General features: G+C 31.3%; 2 protein-coding genes and 1 pseudogene across 4 annotated transcripts in view; 2 read left to right on the forward strand and 1 right to left on the reverse strand.

Moving 5' to 3' along the window:
- The first annotated feature begins 356 nt into the window (after window positions 1-356).
- Window positions 357-17,734, forward strand: part of LOC146722979 (F-box only protein 39) — a 46,450-nt gene continuing 29,072 nt past the window's right edge. The window contains exons 1-2 of one of the 2 annotated variants that reach the window (XM_085483450.1): window positions 357-504; window positions 1,748-1,904. The gene's annotated coding sequence lies outside the window, so the exon portion shown is untranslated. Of the gene's footprint in view, window positions 505-1,747; window positions 1,905-8,551; window positions 9,480-17,734 lie in introns of those variants that run through there. The other variant, XM_085483449.1, reaches the window with a different exon arrangement.
- On the forward strand, window positions 2,783-4,514 carry LOC146722980 (uncharacterized; annotated as a pseudogene). Its single transcript, XR_014924822.1, has 4 exons — window positions 2,783-3,020; window positions 3,900-4,024; window positions 4,146-4,268; window positions 4,331-4,514. The product of XR_014924822.1 is annotated as an uncharacterized LOC146722980 (transcript).
- LOC114940738 (uncharacterized) lies at window positions 4,170-7,895 on the reverse strand. The gene is made up of 4 exons (XM_029315491.2): window positions 7,622-7,895; window positions 7,291-7,544; window positions 6,911-7,205; window positions 4,170-5,053 (listed from the first exon to the last, which is right to left on the reverse strand). The coding sequence occupies exons 1-4, from the start codon at window positions 7,728-7,730 to the stop codon at window positions 4,776-4,778; spliced, it is 936 nt and encodes a 311-aa protein (XP_029171324.2). The 5' UTR covers window positions 7,731-7,895; the 3' UTR covers window positions 4,170-4,775.

The following is a 17,734-nucleotide window of genomic DNA, read 5'->3' on the forward strand; positions in this document are numbered from 1 at the left end:
GAGTGATCGCTTTACTAATTTGATTATTATTATAATTTATAATTATATATTTGATTTATTTTAAAAATAAGTATGTGCAATATTTGCATGTATTTAAAATAAAATACATTTTTTATATCTCTTCATTTTTACAGAAATATAATACGAAGCGTTCTTTATGTCCTCTGTCTCAACACTCTACCGAATTTCTGTTTATACAGTTGGAGACATTGTTGTTTTATATCACCGCGTTGCAAACGTTGATCGAGAAGGATATTTGCGTGATGCCGCAGACGTCCATAATAAATTTCGCGGATATGTCAGAGGTAGGTCCTGTTTCGCACGTACGAAAGAAAGAGAGAGAGAAGAAAATATTTCTCTTTCACGCATCTTTTTTTCATATCGTCCTTGTTTTCGAGAAGAAAAAGATGGTACCTGTTGCTGTCGAGGATTATGATGATGGGAGAAAGAGAGAGGAGAGATAAGAGAAAGAGGGATACTTTATATCCATCCACCTCATAAAACGTAATGGTATAAGCGCGATACAGATGCGATCGACACGATTTTACAAAATACCGGCATCCATATAAAGAATGATTATGCCTGTGATTGGCACATCTGTGTATTGGTATAATTTTTTTTTTTTTTCACATCCGCGAAAGATTTTATCGTGACGCGACCTCGTCGTTTTCATTCTTCAATAAATGAATTGTGGAAGGACGAATCTTTCGAGCACTTGAAATTCCCATATTTGAAAAATAAAAAGTACGTATATATATGATAAAATGATCCATAGTGTTTTCAATTTTCTACATATGTGGCGGAGGAAATTACATAAATTTACACGCGCTTGAAATTGAAGTAAACAGTCTTAAATACTTGCGATAACAAGTGATATTGAACGATCGCGGTGCTACAATATCCATAGTGTTTTCAATTTTCTACATATGTGGCGGAGGAAATTACATAAATTTACATGCGCTTGAAATTGAAGTAAACAGTCTTAAATACTTGCGATAACAAGTGATATTGAACGATCGCGGTGCTACAATAGTAGCATTACTGCTAGATTCGATCTAATATCGATACAAAGTGCAGCGATCTATCTACGTTTGAATTTTCTTATAAAGTTCTCGGTACAACACGGCTCCGGTTTCCACGTATTGCGTGATCTATTATTATTGCACAATGATTTAATTCCCATTCTAAGATCGTACTTTTTATTTTAACACCTTCAAGAGGTTTTGAGGGCCGTAACTCCGTCATGGTCGTTGATCATGTTATGACATCTTATGAATCTTATTAGTCTCGATGGCTATATAGCCGTGCAATTATAAACGATTTAAATTAACGTCGACGTTAAATGCATTACACGAGAGTATGTGTCGATGAAATTGAGAATACTCTCGAGTGAAAAAGAAATAAATAGAAAATTTAAAAGCGCGTTATTACCAAGTACACATACATCACTTTTTCTCCGAACAACGTGTCGATATGCCAATAAATAAGCTACCAGGTTTTCTCCCGTGCGAAAAGTAAGACTCAATCGTATCGAGGATACGCACTGAAAAAAATAAATTCGTTAACTTGATAAAACCTTTCGACCAAATATTATTTTATCAAACATATAAAAATATTTAAATCAAATATAACATACAAAATCTATAACAAAACGTATATTTGACTTAAACACTCATATACTATATGTTCAATGAAAATAGTAATTTAGTTGAAAGGTTTAGTCAAGTTAATATTTTTGTTTCAATAGGATATAGCTTTCTGCGGATGATGAGAGTTGGAGCACGAGATCAAGCATCGTGATACATCTGCGCAGTTCCGCAACGTAAAACGTTTTGTCTATTTGACGAAGAGTGCATCTTTGCAGAGTCATAAGCTCCGCCATAAGGCGAAACTTTCCCCCACGGGTGAGTCGCTAATAATAATAGATCGTCGAGTACAATGGAGATTCGTGTGAAAGGACTGACGTCTGCGTTTGCCTTAAATGCCATGTATTAAGCGCGGCCGATCACAAAGAAATGTAGGAACGAACGTTCCTACGTGTCTCTCAACAGCTGATGGGAAGATGACGAACGCGCTCTTCGGGAATTGCCTCGTTAACGAATTCGCGTGACTGTCATATCCCTCTTTTAAATATATAGGTCATTGCAATAAGGCGAGGACAAACACGATCGTGTGCCAAAAATTTTCTACCAGATAAGTGAGCGGCTGTGCGTAAACAATAACGCTATACGCGCTTCGCATTTTATAGTTACAGTAATTAAATCTAGGATATTTATATCGTCATTTATATGCGTCTTTAGAATGTGATTTTGAATCGGAAATTTTTTTTTTATTTTAAGTTCTGTAAAAAGTTCCTTTCTTAATATAATCTCATTCATTCAACAGATCGTTATAAAAAAATATTCTATTACATATAATGCATATTTGTTTAATATAAAATATGAATATGTCGTTTGGACTTGTTTACTTAAATAAATTTTGCTCCGTTTTCCGATAACAAATTGAAGCAACGAGAAATAAAAGTATTTTGCAATCGGCGCATTTTATGGTATACAATAATCTAGGATATTGTCATTTGTATGCGTCTTTAGAATGTGATTTTAAATCGGAAATTTTTCTTTCATTTTAAATTCTCTAAAAGGTTCCTTTTTTTTATACAATCTCATTTATTCAATAGTCATGTCATTATAGAAATAAATAAATAAATATTCTTTCCATATAATGCATATTTGTTTAATATAAAATATAAATATGTCATTTACATTTATTTACGTAAATAAATTTTGCTCTGTTTTTCGTAAACAAATCGAAGCAACGAGGAACAAGAGTATCTCGCGGTCGGCGCATTTTACGATCAGCTGTGTATCTGTCAAATGCAAAAGGATATGGAACTGAGATAAACATACAGGTTTCGCGGAGAGAGGATTCTCTCGAAAGAAGGAAAGACCAGAGGGAGGAAAAAAAAGAGGGATTCGCATATTTAACTCGCTCTCACAAAGCAGGCACAACATTCACCAAGATATACCTGCCAAGGGGAAGGGCATCTGGTGGGGAGACTCTCCGGGAGAGGACCCTCGTCCTGACTCCCGGTTACAAGAAGAGAACCGCGAAGGAGGGATATTGCGCAACAATATGCGCTCCGCCACCTGCACTCGTTTCGTTTCACAACGACTTTAAACAGGCTCGACAGTGGTTGGCCGGCCGGCCGGTCTCTCGCGCATTACTTTCGCCAATTAAGCCTGCACAGTCGGTCGTTGTAATTTGACTTGCGAATATGAAATTCCAGGATTATTCGGGATTCCAGACTGACGCGACGACGGAACCGCGTCGCCGGCCGCTTAATAAATCGCGTAGGCGCAAAGTGCATCGGTGAAATGCATCCCCTATACACGAGCTGTAGATATCTTTTATTGAATATTCAGATGCTTCGCTGAATATATATCCAGAGGTTTTTCGAATATTTACTAGTATGTTTTTTTCTTTTATCTTTAAGCAAATATATGTACCGGAAAAAATAGAATTTATTAATTAATCAAAAACTGAAACTAAAAGCAATGTTTATTTTATGCAATATCTTTTGCAATCAATATTTGTTTAATTTTGAAAATATATGTAAAAAAAACTGCAATCTATGCTAAAGCGAGAAAACAAATACTTATGCGCTTTTAATTTACTATGCAATTCATTTCGCTTATAATCGTGCATCTTGTTGATATATTTAAAAAAATACACGATCTATCTTGTTGCATTTGGTGACGCCAAAGAGATATCATATTTAACATGACAACTATTATAAAGGTTAAATACATTGGTAAGAAATTGAATTATTATCTTTTTAATTATTATCTTTTTAAATTAGATTATGATTAATAGCATAAAATTGTAATTATAGAAAATTTATCAAATAGTAATGTTGGAGAGTCAAACACAACATCTATAGAAAGAGAGATGTTGGTGAATATAAATTGTCCGATTAAGATGATACTCAATTACATAAGAAAAGTTGCACATATGAATAGTACATGTAAATAAAAATAAGAAAATAAAAATTTTTACGAAATTGATCAGTGTCAAAAGTTAATCAGAGAGCGAATGCATGTCATTTTTATGTCAAATGATTGGATTTGTTACTTGGAAACTTTCAGGTGAATTCGATTTATGCGACGAAATAAATTGTCAGTTGAAAAATATATCTCTCTATGGACCTTGTACACGTGGAACAGATATTCTTCAACCAGATTTAACATATTTTATCATAACTTTTGAACGTAAGTAATGTATAACTATTTATCTATTTTATATGAGATATCACAGAAGAAATATTTTTTAGGGGATGAGAATGGACAGATGATAAATTTTACACCACTTTTAATAGGAAAGGCAGCCAAAAGGTGTTGTGATATTTTATCTAAGGTGCGAAGATCATCACAGAAAACTTCATCAATTAAATCTACGCCTAAGAAGAAGAATAATTAATTAATCTGAAGAACCCAATTAATTTGCTGAATAAAGTTTTTTTAATATGTATATTTACAATGTATATGCTTTGGTATATAAGATTATGTAAATTTTCCTTAATTTTTATAAACTTAATCTGATACATGTTTGATAATATTCAATGCTTTTAATATGTATAATTAAATCGTACAAAATAACCAAAATAGAATTAGTGAAATTAATAAATTTACTAGACTTTTAAAATATTTAAAGAGAAAGAGAGCTATACTAAAATCACTGTATACATTGTTATATACACGCACTTAAATCGAAATCTTTTATAATAAAGTCTCATCTATTTCCTTAATACTTTGATCTTTAATTGTGATATCATGAAATTTTCCGTGCCTTCCTATTCTGTGATGAATAAATTTCTTGGCACCTTCAACACCTTCCTCCAATATTAAATGTGAGGAGGTATCTTTCTCAAATTGCAATGCTTCTTCCATTGGCTTTGCCGAAAATGCGGAAAAATGCGCTGAGGCGCGATCTGCCAGCAAAGACTTTTGCGGGAATTTTACGAGAGAAGATGCCAAATTCACCGCCACACCCAAAGCTGAAACAAATCAGAAATATAGATTTACATATGTATACACAATATATATATATACAACAGATTTCAAGTAAAATATAAATGCCATTTTCTTTCAAAACATTTTTGATTTGGAATAAAATCAAGCAGATTAAAAATCTTATGTAAGTGTCAGGTTCACGTTCTCATATTTTTTAAATATATTATTTAATTTTAAAAACATTGATTAACAAATCAGATACATATTTAAGAATATATATATATATATATATATATATATATATATATATATTAAACTAGCTTTTCGGACCGCGCTTCGCGCGGCCCTCATATAGCCTATATTAAATCCGTTTTAACACAAAAAATTAATTCTTTTTTTGTATTACCGCGAACTACTTCCACATTTGTTGTCCGACTTTCACGAAATTTATATCAAAATAAATGTTTAAATTTTTTTTGGATGACTACTATGTTATCTATTTCTTTCTCCCAGATATTTTATTTTACACCGCGTTTTGCATATATTTACGTTAAAATCATATAGTAGCCATCCCGGACAAAATTTGAGTACAAATTTCGAAAAAGTCTGTGAATAAATGTTTGAATGCGTGGGTGGATGCATGGGTGGGATAAAACTTAAAAGAACCACACAGCAGCTTTCTAAGAAAAAATTTGCAACATTTTTGTACCAATTTCGTGAAAATTGGTCCATAAATGCGCATGCGTGTGGGTGAATGCGTGGGTGGAGGTGTAACACTTGAAAAAACCACATCGCCGCCATCTCCAAAAAATTTGCAACATTTTGGTACCAATTTTTACAAAAATCCGTTCATAAATATGCGATTGCGTGGGTGAATGCGTGGGTGGGGGCGTAAACTTAAAAAACCCACACAGCAGCTTTCTCAGAAAAATTTGCAACATTTTTGTACCAATTTCGTGAAAATTGGTCCATAAATGCGCATGCGCGTGGGTGGGTGCGTGGGTGGAGGTGTAACACTTGAAAAAACCGCATCGTCTCCATCTCCAAAAAATTTGCGACAATTTGGTACCGATTTAAAAAAAATCGGTTCATAAGTATCCAATTGCGCGGGTGGGTGCGTGGGTGGAGGCGTAAACTTAAAAAACCCACACAGCAGTTTCCTCAGAAAAATTTGCAACATTTTGGTACTAATTTCGTAAAAATTGGTCCATAAATGCGCATGCATGTGGGTAAATGCGTGGGTGGGTGAGTGGGTGGAAGTGTAACACTTGAAAAAACCGCATCGTCGCTATCTCCAAAAATTTTGCAACATTTTGATACCATGTGTTCAGAAATATTGCAAAAAAAAATTTTTTTCGCAACAAAACATACCCTCCTGTGAGGAAAAAAATAAAAATTAAAAAATTAAAAAAAAAAACCCACAGCAGCCACCCCCGAAAAATTTGCAACATTTTGGTACCAATTTCGAGACAATCGGTCCACAAATGCGGAAGTAGTTCGGGTACAGACAGACAGACAGACAGACGGACGGTGCTTATATATATAGATATATTATTTAATTATAAAAACATTGATTAACAAATCAGATACATATTTAAGAATATATATATATATATATATAATATATATATATATTTTTTTAAATATGTATCTGATTTGTTAATCAATGTTTTTAAAATTAAATAATATATTTAAAAAATATGAGAACGTGAACCTGACACTTACATAAGATTTTTAATCTGTTTGATTTTATTCCAAATCAAAAATGTTTTGAAAGAAAATGGCATTTATATTATACTTGATTACTGTTGTATGTATTTAATATATAAAAATGTAACTCTATATATTATAGTGTCTTTTGTTCAAGTTTTCATATAATTTTAAAGCAAGTTAATTCATACCTGCACCACACGATGCATATTTATGTGCAATTCCCCAGTTTAATGCTTCCTCCGCAGTAGCTATTCTTCCTGTTAGTATAAGTTCCATAGCTCTGGAGTATCCAATCAAAGCAGGCAATCGAACAGTACCTCCACATAAAATTGGAATACCTAAACGTCTGTTTAAAAAACCCACCATTGCTGTATCCTCTATAACTCTCAAGTCGCACATTAGAGCAAGTTCAAATCCTACACCGACTGCATATCCACTTAAAGCTGCGACCAGTGGTTTTTTGGACAATTCAGATCTATTTGCCTGTACAGAATTAAAGAAATTTTCATAATTCAATATTCTAAATCAAATAATTTATTTCACAACTTTTAATATTACGTGAACATACCAATGATCCAAAATGTGGTATATTTTCCTCACTTTCGCCATCATACTCTGCAATTTCTTTGAGATCATAACCAGCACAAAAATTGCCACCTACTCCATATAACACTCCCACTGATGTCTCTTCGTTATTTTCAAATTCATCTAATGCTTCTGATAATAATTGTGCTGTTGCGGTATTTAAACAATTTCTCTTTTCAGGTCGATTAATACCAATCATAGTCAATTTGTCTACATGATCCACCAATATTGTTTTTTCTGAAATAAACGACATATTTGTAATATTCTCATGTGCGTCTATTATTTATAATCTGTTGTTTGTTTCAATTATTTACCTTTGTTCTTATCGGAATTTGCATTTGCAGCTGGCTGCGAGGTTAGAGTTCGTCCTACATTATTTCTCAGTAACCGAGCAAAAGAAGAGAATTTCTTCAGACAAGTCATTTTTCTTTTCTTTTTAGCGTTGAATTTTTTTGCGACAAGTACTTTTAATATTAAATATTATTAAAGCTTTAAATTATGCTATAAACTTCCGAACACACACGCATCGTCTGCAAAAACACGCTACAGCCACACGCATCTTTCACAATACAATCGCCGGGATGACGTCCAAACGATATATCGAATCGTTGGCTAGTGTAGTGATAGTAATGTATATTAAAGAATTTGGTGTATATAATAGTTGAAATCTGATAAATAAGTGTTTATTAATTTTATGATTGAGTAGTTTCGACTACAGTTTCTCAGAAAGGGAAATAGAAATTCGGAAAATTCCTGAATTTTCATTGTGTACATAATTTTAATTATTGAATTTTCATTATGTTTTAAATTTTGATTTGCCAAATTCCTATTATGTACATAATTTTAATACCTAAATTTCTATTATGTAAATAATTTTAATTCCCGAAGTTTTATTATGTACATATAATATTAATTGATCGAATTTCTATTATCAATTTCAATTATTTACATAATAGAAATACGGCGAATTAAAATTATGTATATAAATATAATAAAAAATGAAAAATTAAAATTGTGTGCATAATAGAAATTCGACGAATTAAAATTATATACATAATAGAAAATCGGGAATTAAAATTATGTACTCCCTCATAATAAAATTATGTACATAATTGATATTCGGCGAATTAAAATTATGTACATTTGCTAATTATATATTATTTATTATTTACGCGTTGAAAACTCCCGCGCGTAGTAATACATGAAATGGACCGAATATGACGTGGCGTCACGACGTCACGAACTTCCGCCAGCGCCGCCATTAGTCAGTCCCAATCCAGCGGCGGAGGAGTAGAGGTGCGTCGCGAATGCTCCACGTCTCGGCTGGATTTTGTGCGCGGTAACGCGAATAAACGGGAGTGCAAGTCCGGGAGTGTCGTGTTTGACGCGGTGGACCAAATAATATGCTCGAAGAGCATTCGGGCGTCGATGGGGACCTTGGAACATCGCGAATTCGGGCAATGGCGAGCTGTGTGAGGGGAAGGGGGAGAGGATTGAGATATCGTGTTCGACTATATTTCGACATACGGCGGCTCCCGTGCGGTATTTTTGCATCATCCACTCGAGGAGGTGTTACGCGAGTGTTTCAGTATCTCTTGAAGTGCCCGGGTATCGGAAAAAGTGTTAGAGAAGATCGAATTCATCCAAATCCGTCGATTCAAAGTCTAGGGGAAGGGCGGCCATACCCCTCACTCGTTTGAGCTTTCGTGACGCTTCCGCGTAACGGTCGTGGCGCGCGAGTGTTACTTCCCCTGAGTGAGACTTCACTACCTTCGCGATGCCACGAAATAACGCGGCGCGCCGGGAGATGTCGCGATAGACCTCTATAGACATCACGAGTGAATTTAAGGGCATTTCGATGCGTTTAATGTGATTAATATTCGGACGCTCGCTTTCCCGGAATCGGAAAAGTATATTTTTTCAACTGATGTTTTTATTCGCGACTGCGATATCGAACGTGATCGAACGGGATGCTCGAAAATGCCGAATGCATTCGCGAGTGATATTATATTTTTCGTATCGTCCGTTCATTTCGAAGTGCATCTGTGTGTAGTGAAGTGCGAGAAATAAGTATTGCAAATATAAAACAATAGAAAAAAAACAGTGCAGTGATCAGTGCCAAACTATATGGGATTACAGCAGAGCAGCAGTGGAATATAAAAGTGGATAAAGGTATATGTAATTTTCTTTTATTTTTCGGGAGGGATATATGTATATGTAATTTTTTTTTATTTTTCGGGAGGGAATTACTGTAGCGACTTCTATTTTTTTCAATTTACTAATATAAAAAAACATCTATACTGAGAAAAATAATACAAATATTAGAAACTATAAAACTAATATTAGGAATAATAACACTAATATTAAAAAAAAAATCCTAATATTTAAACAAACGTATTTTTGTTCTAAACTATTAAAAGTTAATATAATATTGAGAAATGGCGCGCACGTAGCGCAAATTAATATAGTTTTCGTTATAAAATATTAATTCTTTAAAGTCAGATGCCACATGTACATCACCAAAAACACGAAATTTGCAAGTGCCAATAAGTTTCAATCGGAGATAGATTGTTGTCGAAATTGAAGCAAAATATTCAAAAAGTGACCAACTTTAAGAAATTTCAAATTCTCATGCTCAGTCGTGTTTAGAATCGTTTCTTGTAATTCGGGACATTCGCCTACGAATGTTACATCGGTGTACAACACAAACTTAAAAAATCTTGGATTTTGAAAAAATTCATCTTTGACAATTTTGTTTAAACTGCTGTATTTTTTAAAGTGTGCAACTACAAGCGAAACGAAATTCACTTCACACATCTATAAACGATTCTTAATAAAACTGCTGATTTGAATTTGCGTTATTTTCAATTTTGGGAAAAACTTGAACTTTTGATTTTTTTACTGACGACGCGTGCGATCGACGTACTATCATTTTCGGTATTAAAAAAATTAATTCCTTATAGTCAGCTATCAGATTAACATTAATATATATTAAAAACACATTTTCAAGTGCGTTCAAAGTCTTTAAGCGAAGATAGATCGATTTCAATGTCAAAGCGACAAATTTAAAAAGTAACAAGCTTTAAGATATACATGCTCAGTCGTGTTTAGAATCGTTTTTTGTGGTTTAGGACATTCGCCTATGAATGTTACATCGATGTACAAAGCAAAATTAAAAAATCTTGAAATTTGAAAAAATTCATCTTTGACAGTTTTGTTTAAACTGCTGTATTTTTTAAAGTGTGCAACTATAAGCGAAACGAAATTCACTTCACACATCTATAAACGATTCTTAATAAGACTGCTGATTTGAATTTGCGTTATTTTCAATTTTGGAAAAAAATTGAACTTTTGATTTTTTTACTGACGACGCGATCGATCGACGTACTATCATTTTCGGTATTAAAAAAATTAACTCTTTACAGTCAGCAGTCAGATTAACAGTAATATATATTAAAAACACATTTTCAAGTGCGTTCCAAGCCTTTAAGCGAAGATAGATCGATTTCGATGTGCAAGTGAAAAATTTAAATAGTGACAAGCTTTAAGATATGTGAAATATACATGCTCAGTCGTGTTTAGAATCGTTTCTTGTGGTTCGGGACATTCGCCTTCGAATGTTACCTCGATGTACAAAGCAGAATTTAGAAATCTTGAAATTTGAAAAAATTCATTTTCGACAGTTTTGTTTAAACTGCTGTATTTTTTAAAGTGTGCGACTTAAAGCGAAACGAAATTCAGTTCACATATCTATAAACTATTCTTAATAAGAATGCTGATTTGGATTTCCGTTATTTTCGATTTGACAAAATTTATTTTTGACAGTTTTGTTTAAACTGCTGTATTTTATAAAGTGTGCGATTTGAAGTGAAACGAATTTCAGTTCACACATCTATAAACGATTCTTAATAAGACTGCTGATTTAGATTTGCGTTAATTTCAATTTGAAAAAATTTATTTCTGACAGTTTTGTTTAAACTGCTGTATTTTTTAATGTGTGCGACTTAAATCGAAACGAAATTCAGTTCACATATCTATAAATGATTCTTAATAAAACTGCTGATTTGGATTTGCGTTATTTTCAATTTGAAAAGATTTATTTTTGACAGTTTTGTTTAAACTTCTGTATTTTATAAAGTTTGCGACTTAAAGCGAAACGAAATTCAGTTCACATATCTATAAACGATTCTGAATAAGACTGCTGATTTAGATTTGCGTTATTTTCAATTTGAAAAAATTTATTTCTGACAGTTTTGTTTAAACTGCTGTATTTTATAAAGTGTGTGATTTAACGCAAAACGAAATTCAGTTCACACATCTATAAACGATTCTTAATAAGACTGCTGATTTAGATTTGCGTTATTTTCAATTTGAAAAAATTTATTTCTCACAGTTTTGTTTAAACTTCATTATTTTATAAAGTGTGCGATTTAAAACAAAACGAATTTCAGTTCACACATCTATAAACGATTCTTAATAAGACTGCTGATTTTGATTTGCGTTATTTTCAATTTGAAAAAATTTATTTCTGACAGTTTTGTTTAAACTGCTGTATTTTTTAAAGTTTGCGATTTAAAGCGAAACGAAATTCAGTTCACATATCTATAAACGATTCTTAATAAGACTGCTGATTTGGATTTGCGTTATTTTCAATTTGAAAAAATTTATTTTTGACAGTTTTGTTTAAACTGCTGTATTTTATAAAGTGTGCGATTTAAAACAAAACGAATTTCAGTTCACACATCTATAAACGATTCTTAATAAGACTGCTAATTTAGATTTGCGTTATTTTCAATTTGAAAAAATTTATTTTTGTCAGTTTTGTTTAAACTGCTGTATTTTTTAAAGTGTGCGACTTAAAGCGAAACGAAATTCAGTTCACATATCTATAAACGATTCTTAATAAGACTGCTGATTTGGATTTGCGTTATTTTCAATTTGAAAAAATTCATTTTTGACAGTTTTGTTTAAACTGCTGTATTTTATAAAGTGTGCGATTTAAAGCGAAACGAATTTCAGTTCACACATCTATAAACGATTCTTAATAAGACTGCTGATTTAGATTTGCGTTATTTTTAATTTGGAAAAATTTATTTTTGACAGTTTTGTTTAAACTGCTGTATTCTTTAAAGTGTGCGACTTAAAGCGAAACGAAATTTAGTTTACATATCTATAAACGATTCTTAATAAGACTGCTGATTTGGATTTGCGTTATTTTTAATTTGGGGAAAAACTTGAACTTTTGATTTTTTCACTTACGACGCGAGCGATCGACGTACTATTATTTTCGGTATTAAAAAAATTAATTCCTTATAGTCAGGTGTCAGATTCACATTAATATATATTAAAAACATATTTTCAAGTGCGTTCAAAGTCTTTAAGCGAAGATAGATCGATTTCGATTTGCAAGCGAAAAATTTAAAAAGTGACAAGCTTTAAGATATGTGAAATATACATGCTCAGTCGTGTTTAGAATCGTTTCTTGTGGTTCGGGACATTCGCCTTCGAATGTTACATCGATGTAGAAAGCAGAATTTAGAAATCTTGAAATTTGAAAAAATTCATTTTCGACAGTTTTGTTTAAACTGCTGTATTTTTTAAAGTGTGCGACTTAAAGCGAAACGAAATTCAGTTCACATATCTATAAACTATTCTTAATAAGAATGCTGATTTGGTATTCCGTTATTTTTAATTTGAAAATATTTATTTTTGACAGTTTTGTTTAAACTGCTGTATTTTATAAAGTGTGCGATTTAAAGCGAAACGAATTTCAGTTCACACATCTATAAACGATTCTTAATAAGACTGCTGATTTAGATTTGCGTTATTTTCAATTTGAAAAAATTTATTTTTGACAGTTTTGTTTAAACTGCTGTATTTTATAAAGTGTGCGATTTAAAGCGAAACGAATTTTAGTTCACACATCTATAAACGATTCTTAATAAGACTGCTGATTTAGATTTGCGTTATTTTCAATTTGAAAAAATTTATTTATGTCAGTTTTGTTTAAACTGCTGTATTTTTTAAAGTTTGCGACTTAAAGCGAAACGAAATTCAGTTCACATATCTATAAACGATTCTGAATAAGACTGCTGATTTAGATTTGCGTTATTTTCAATTTGAAAAAATTTATTTCTGACAGTTTTGTTTAAACTGCTGTATTTTATAAAGTGTGCGATTTAAAGCGAAACGAATTTCAGTTCACACATCTATAAACGATTCTTAATAAGACTGCTGATTTAGATTTGCGTTATTTTCAATTTGAAAAAATTTATTTCTGACAGTTTTGTTTAAACTGCTGTATTTTTTAAAGTGTGCGACTTAAAGCGAAACGAAATTCAGTTCACATATCTATAAACGATTCTTAATAAGACTGCTGATTTGGATTTGCGTTATTTTCAATTTGGGGAAAAACTTGAACTTTTGATTTTTCCACTTACGACGCGAGCGATCGACGTACTATCATTTTCGGTATTAAAAAAATTAATTCCTTATAGTCAGCTGTCAGATTCACATTAATATATATTAAAAACACATTTTCAAGTGCGTTCAAAGTCTTTAAGCGAAGATAGATCGATTTCGATGTGCAAGCGAAAAATTTAAAAAGTGACAAGCTTTAAGATATGTGAAATATACATGCTCAGTCGTGTTTAGAATCGTTTCTTGTGGTTCGGGACATTCGCCTTCGAATGTTACATCGATGTAGAAAGCAGAATTTAAAAATCTTGAAATTTGAAAAAATTCATTTTCGACAGTTTTGTTTAAACTGCTGTATTTTATAAAGTGTGCGATTTAAAGCGAAACGAATTTCAGTTCACACATCTATAAACGATTCTTAATAAGACTGCTGATTTAGATTTGCGTTATTTTCAATTTGAAAAAATTTATTTCTGACAGTTTTGTTTAAACTGCTGTATTTTTTAAAGTGTGCGACTTAAAGCGAAACGAAATTCAGTTCACATATCTATAAACGATTCTTAATAAGACTGCTGATTTGGATTTGCGTTATTTTCAATTTGAAAAAATTCATTTTTGACAGTTTTGTTTAAACTGCTGTATTTTATAAAGTGTGCGATTTAAAGCGAAACGAAATTCAGTTCACACATCTATAAACGATTCTTAATAAGACTGCTGATTTAGATTTGCGTTATTTTCAATTTGAAAAAATTTATTTTTGTCAGTTTTGTTTAAACTGCTGTATTTTTTAAAGTGTGCGATTTAAAGCGAAACGAAATTCAGTTCACCTATCTATAAACGATTCTTAATAAGACTGCTTATTTAGATTTGCGTTATTTTCAATTTGAAAAAATTTGTTACTGACAGTTTTGTTTAAACTGCTGTATTGTTTAAAGTGTGCGACTTAAAGCGAAACGAAATTCAGTTCACACATCTATAAACGATTCTTAATAAGACTGCTGATTTAGATTTGCGTTATTTTCAATTTGAAAAAATTTATTTTTGTTAGTTTTGTTTAAACTGCTGTATTTTTTAAAGTGTGCGATTCAAAGCAAAACGAAATTCATTCACAATCTAAACGATTAATAGACTGTGTTGATTTGGTATTTTCATTTGAAAATATTTCAGTTGTTTAAACTGCTATTTTAAGTGTCGATAAGAACGAATTCAGTCACATCTATAAGATTCTTAAAAGATGCTGATTTGATTTGCGTATTTATTGAAAAATTATTTGACAGTTGTTTAACTGCGTATTTTAAAGGTGCGACTTAAAGCGAAACGAATTCTCAAATTATAAACGATTTAATAGACTCTGATTTGATTGGTTTTTTCAATTTGAAAAATATTTGCAGTTTGTTAACTGCTGTTTTAAGTGTGCGACTTAAAGCGAAACGAATTCAGTTCACAATCTATAAACGATTCTTAATAAGATGCTGATTGGATTGCGTTATTTTCAATTTGAAATTATTTACAGTTGTTAAACTGCTGTATTTAAGTGTGCGATTAAAGCAACGAATCATTCACAATTATAAACGATTCTTAATAGATGCTGATTAGATTGCGTTATTTTCAATTTGAAAAAATTTATTTCTGACAGTTTTGTTTAAACTGCTGTATTTTTTAAAGTGTGCGACTTAAAGCGAAACGAAATTCAGTTCACATATCTATAAACGATTCTTAATAAGACTGCTGATTTAGATTTGCGTTATTTTCAATTTGAAAAAATTTATTTCTGACAGTTTTGTTTAAACTGCTGTATTTTTTAAAGTGTGCGACTTAAAGCGAAACGAAATTCAGTTCACATATCTATAAACGATTCTTAATAAGACTGCTGATTTGTATTTACGTCATTTTCAATTTGAAAAAATTTATTTCTGACAGTTTTGTTTAAACTGCTGTATTTTTTAAAGTGTGCGACTTAAAGCGAAACGAAATTCAGTTCACATATCTATAAACGATTCTTAATAAGACTGCTGATTTAGATTTGCGTTATTTTCAATTTGAAAGAATTTATTTCTGACAGTTTTGTTTAAACTGCTGTATTTTATAAAGTGTGCGATTTAAAGCTAAACGAATTTCAGTTCACACATCTATAAACTATTCTTAATAAGACTGCTGATTTAGATTTGCGTTATTTTCAATTTGAAAAAATTTATTTTTGTCAGTTTTGTTTAAATTGCTGTATTTTTTGAAGTGTGCGACTTAAAGCGAAACGACATTCAGTTCATACATCTATAAACCATTTTTAATAAGACTGTTGATTTAGATTTGCGTTATTTTCAATTTGAAAAAATTTATTTCTGACAGTTTTGTTTAAACTGCTGTATTTTTTAAAGTGTGCGACTTAAAGCGAAACGAAATTCAGTTCACATATCTATAAACGATTGTTAATAAGACTGCTGATTTGGATTTGCGTTATTTTCAATTTGAAAAAATTCATTTTTGACAGATTTGTTTAAACTGCTGTATTTTATAAAGTGTGCGACTTAAAGCGAAACGAATTTCAGTTCACACATCTATAAACGATTCTTAATAAGACTGCTGATTTGGATTTGCGTTATTTTCAATTTGAAAAAATTTAATTTGTCAGTTTTGTTTAAACTGCTGTATTTTTTAAAATGTGCGACTTAAAGCGAAACGAAATTCAGTTCACATATCTATAAACGATTCTTAATAAGACTGCTGATTTGGATTTGCGTTATTTTCAATTTGAAAAAATTATTTTTGTACAGTTTTGTTTAAACTGCTGTATTTTTTAAAGTGTGCGACTTAAAGCGAAACGAAATTCAGTTCACATATCTATAAACGATTCTTAATAAGACTGCTGATTTAGGATTTGCGTTATTTTCAATTTGAAAAAATTAATTTTTGACAGTTTTGTTTAAATTGCTGTATTTTTTAAAGTGTGCGACTTAAAGCGAAACTAAATTCAGTTCACATATCTATAAACGATTTTTAATAAGACTGCTGATTTGGATTTGCGTTATTTTCAATTTGAAGAAATTTATTTTGGACAGTTTTGTTTAAACCGCTGTATTTTATAAAGTGTGCGATTTAAAGCAAAACGAATTTCAGTTCACACATCTATAAACGATTCTTAATAAGACTGCTGATTTGAATTTGCGTTATTTTCAATTTTGGAAAAAAATTGAACTTTTGATTTTTTTACTGACGACGCGATCGATCGATGTACTATCATTTTCGGTATTAAAGAAATTAATTTTTTATAGTCAGCTGTCAGATTAACATTAATTTATATTAAAAACACATTTGTAAGCGCGTTCAAAGTCTTGAAGCGAAGACAGATCGATTTCGATGTCGAAGCGAAAAATTCGAAAAGTGACAAACTTAACGATATGTCAAACATGCTTAGTCGTTTATAGAATCTTTTTTTATTGTTTAGAACATTCCCAATCGAAAAATATATTAATGGAAAAAGCAGATTTCGAAAATCTTGATATTTGAAGAGATTTAATTTTGACATTTATTTTTAAATTACTATATTTTTCAAAGCGTACAATTACAAGCGAAGCGAATATCACTTTTTACAATTAGAAACGATATTAAATAATACTGCGTATTCGGATTTGCTTTATTTTAAAGTTGGGTCACAATTTTAAATTTTTATTTTTAGCTTGACGAGTCTTGCGATCGAAATGCTGTCGTTTTTCGTATTAAAAAATTAATTTTTTTAACTCTGGTGCCATATTGACGTTAATGTATTAAAGACACGACATTTACAAGTGCGGATAAATATCTTTAAATGAAGATAGATCAATGTCGATTTCGAAACGAAAAATTTAAAAAGTGACCAACTTTAAGAAATTTAAAATTCTCATACTCAGTCGTATTTAGAGTCGATTTTTATAGTTTGGAACATGTTTAATCGAAAAATATGTTTATGGAAAATGCAAAATTCGAAAATTTTCAGAATTGAAGAGAATCAACTTTGACAGTTTTTTTTAATTTAC

This window comes from Nylanderia fulva, unplaced genomic scaffold, assembly GCF_048542155.1.
Source record: "Nylanderia fulva isolate GAGA-0341 unplaced genomic scaffold, ASM4854215v1 Scaffold25, whole genome shotgun sequence".
Lineage (NCBI taxonomy): Eukaryota > Metazoa > Arthropoda > Insecta > Hymenoptera > Formicidae > Nylanderia > Nylanderia fulva.

What these genes read in the sequence shown, in the direction of transcription:
- LOC114940738 (XM_029315491.2), bottom strand. Translation starts at nt 7,730, where the DNA reads ATGACTTGTCTGAAGAAATTCTCTTCTTTTGCTCGGTTACTGAGAAAT. An exon ending in AAATTCCGATAAGAACAAAG is followed by an intron (nt 7,545 to 7,621) that starts GTAAATAATTGA and finishes CGTTTATTTCAG; the next exon opens with AAAAAACAATATTGGTGGAT. An exon ending in ATATGCATCGTGTGGTGCAG is followed by an intron (nt 5,054 to 6,910) that starts GTATGAATTAAC and finishes GATTTGTTTCAG; the next exon opens with CTTTGGGTGTGGCGGTGAAT.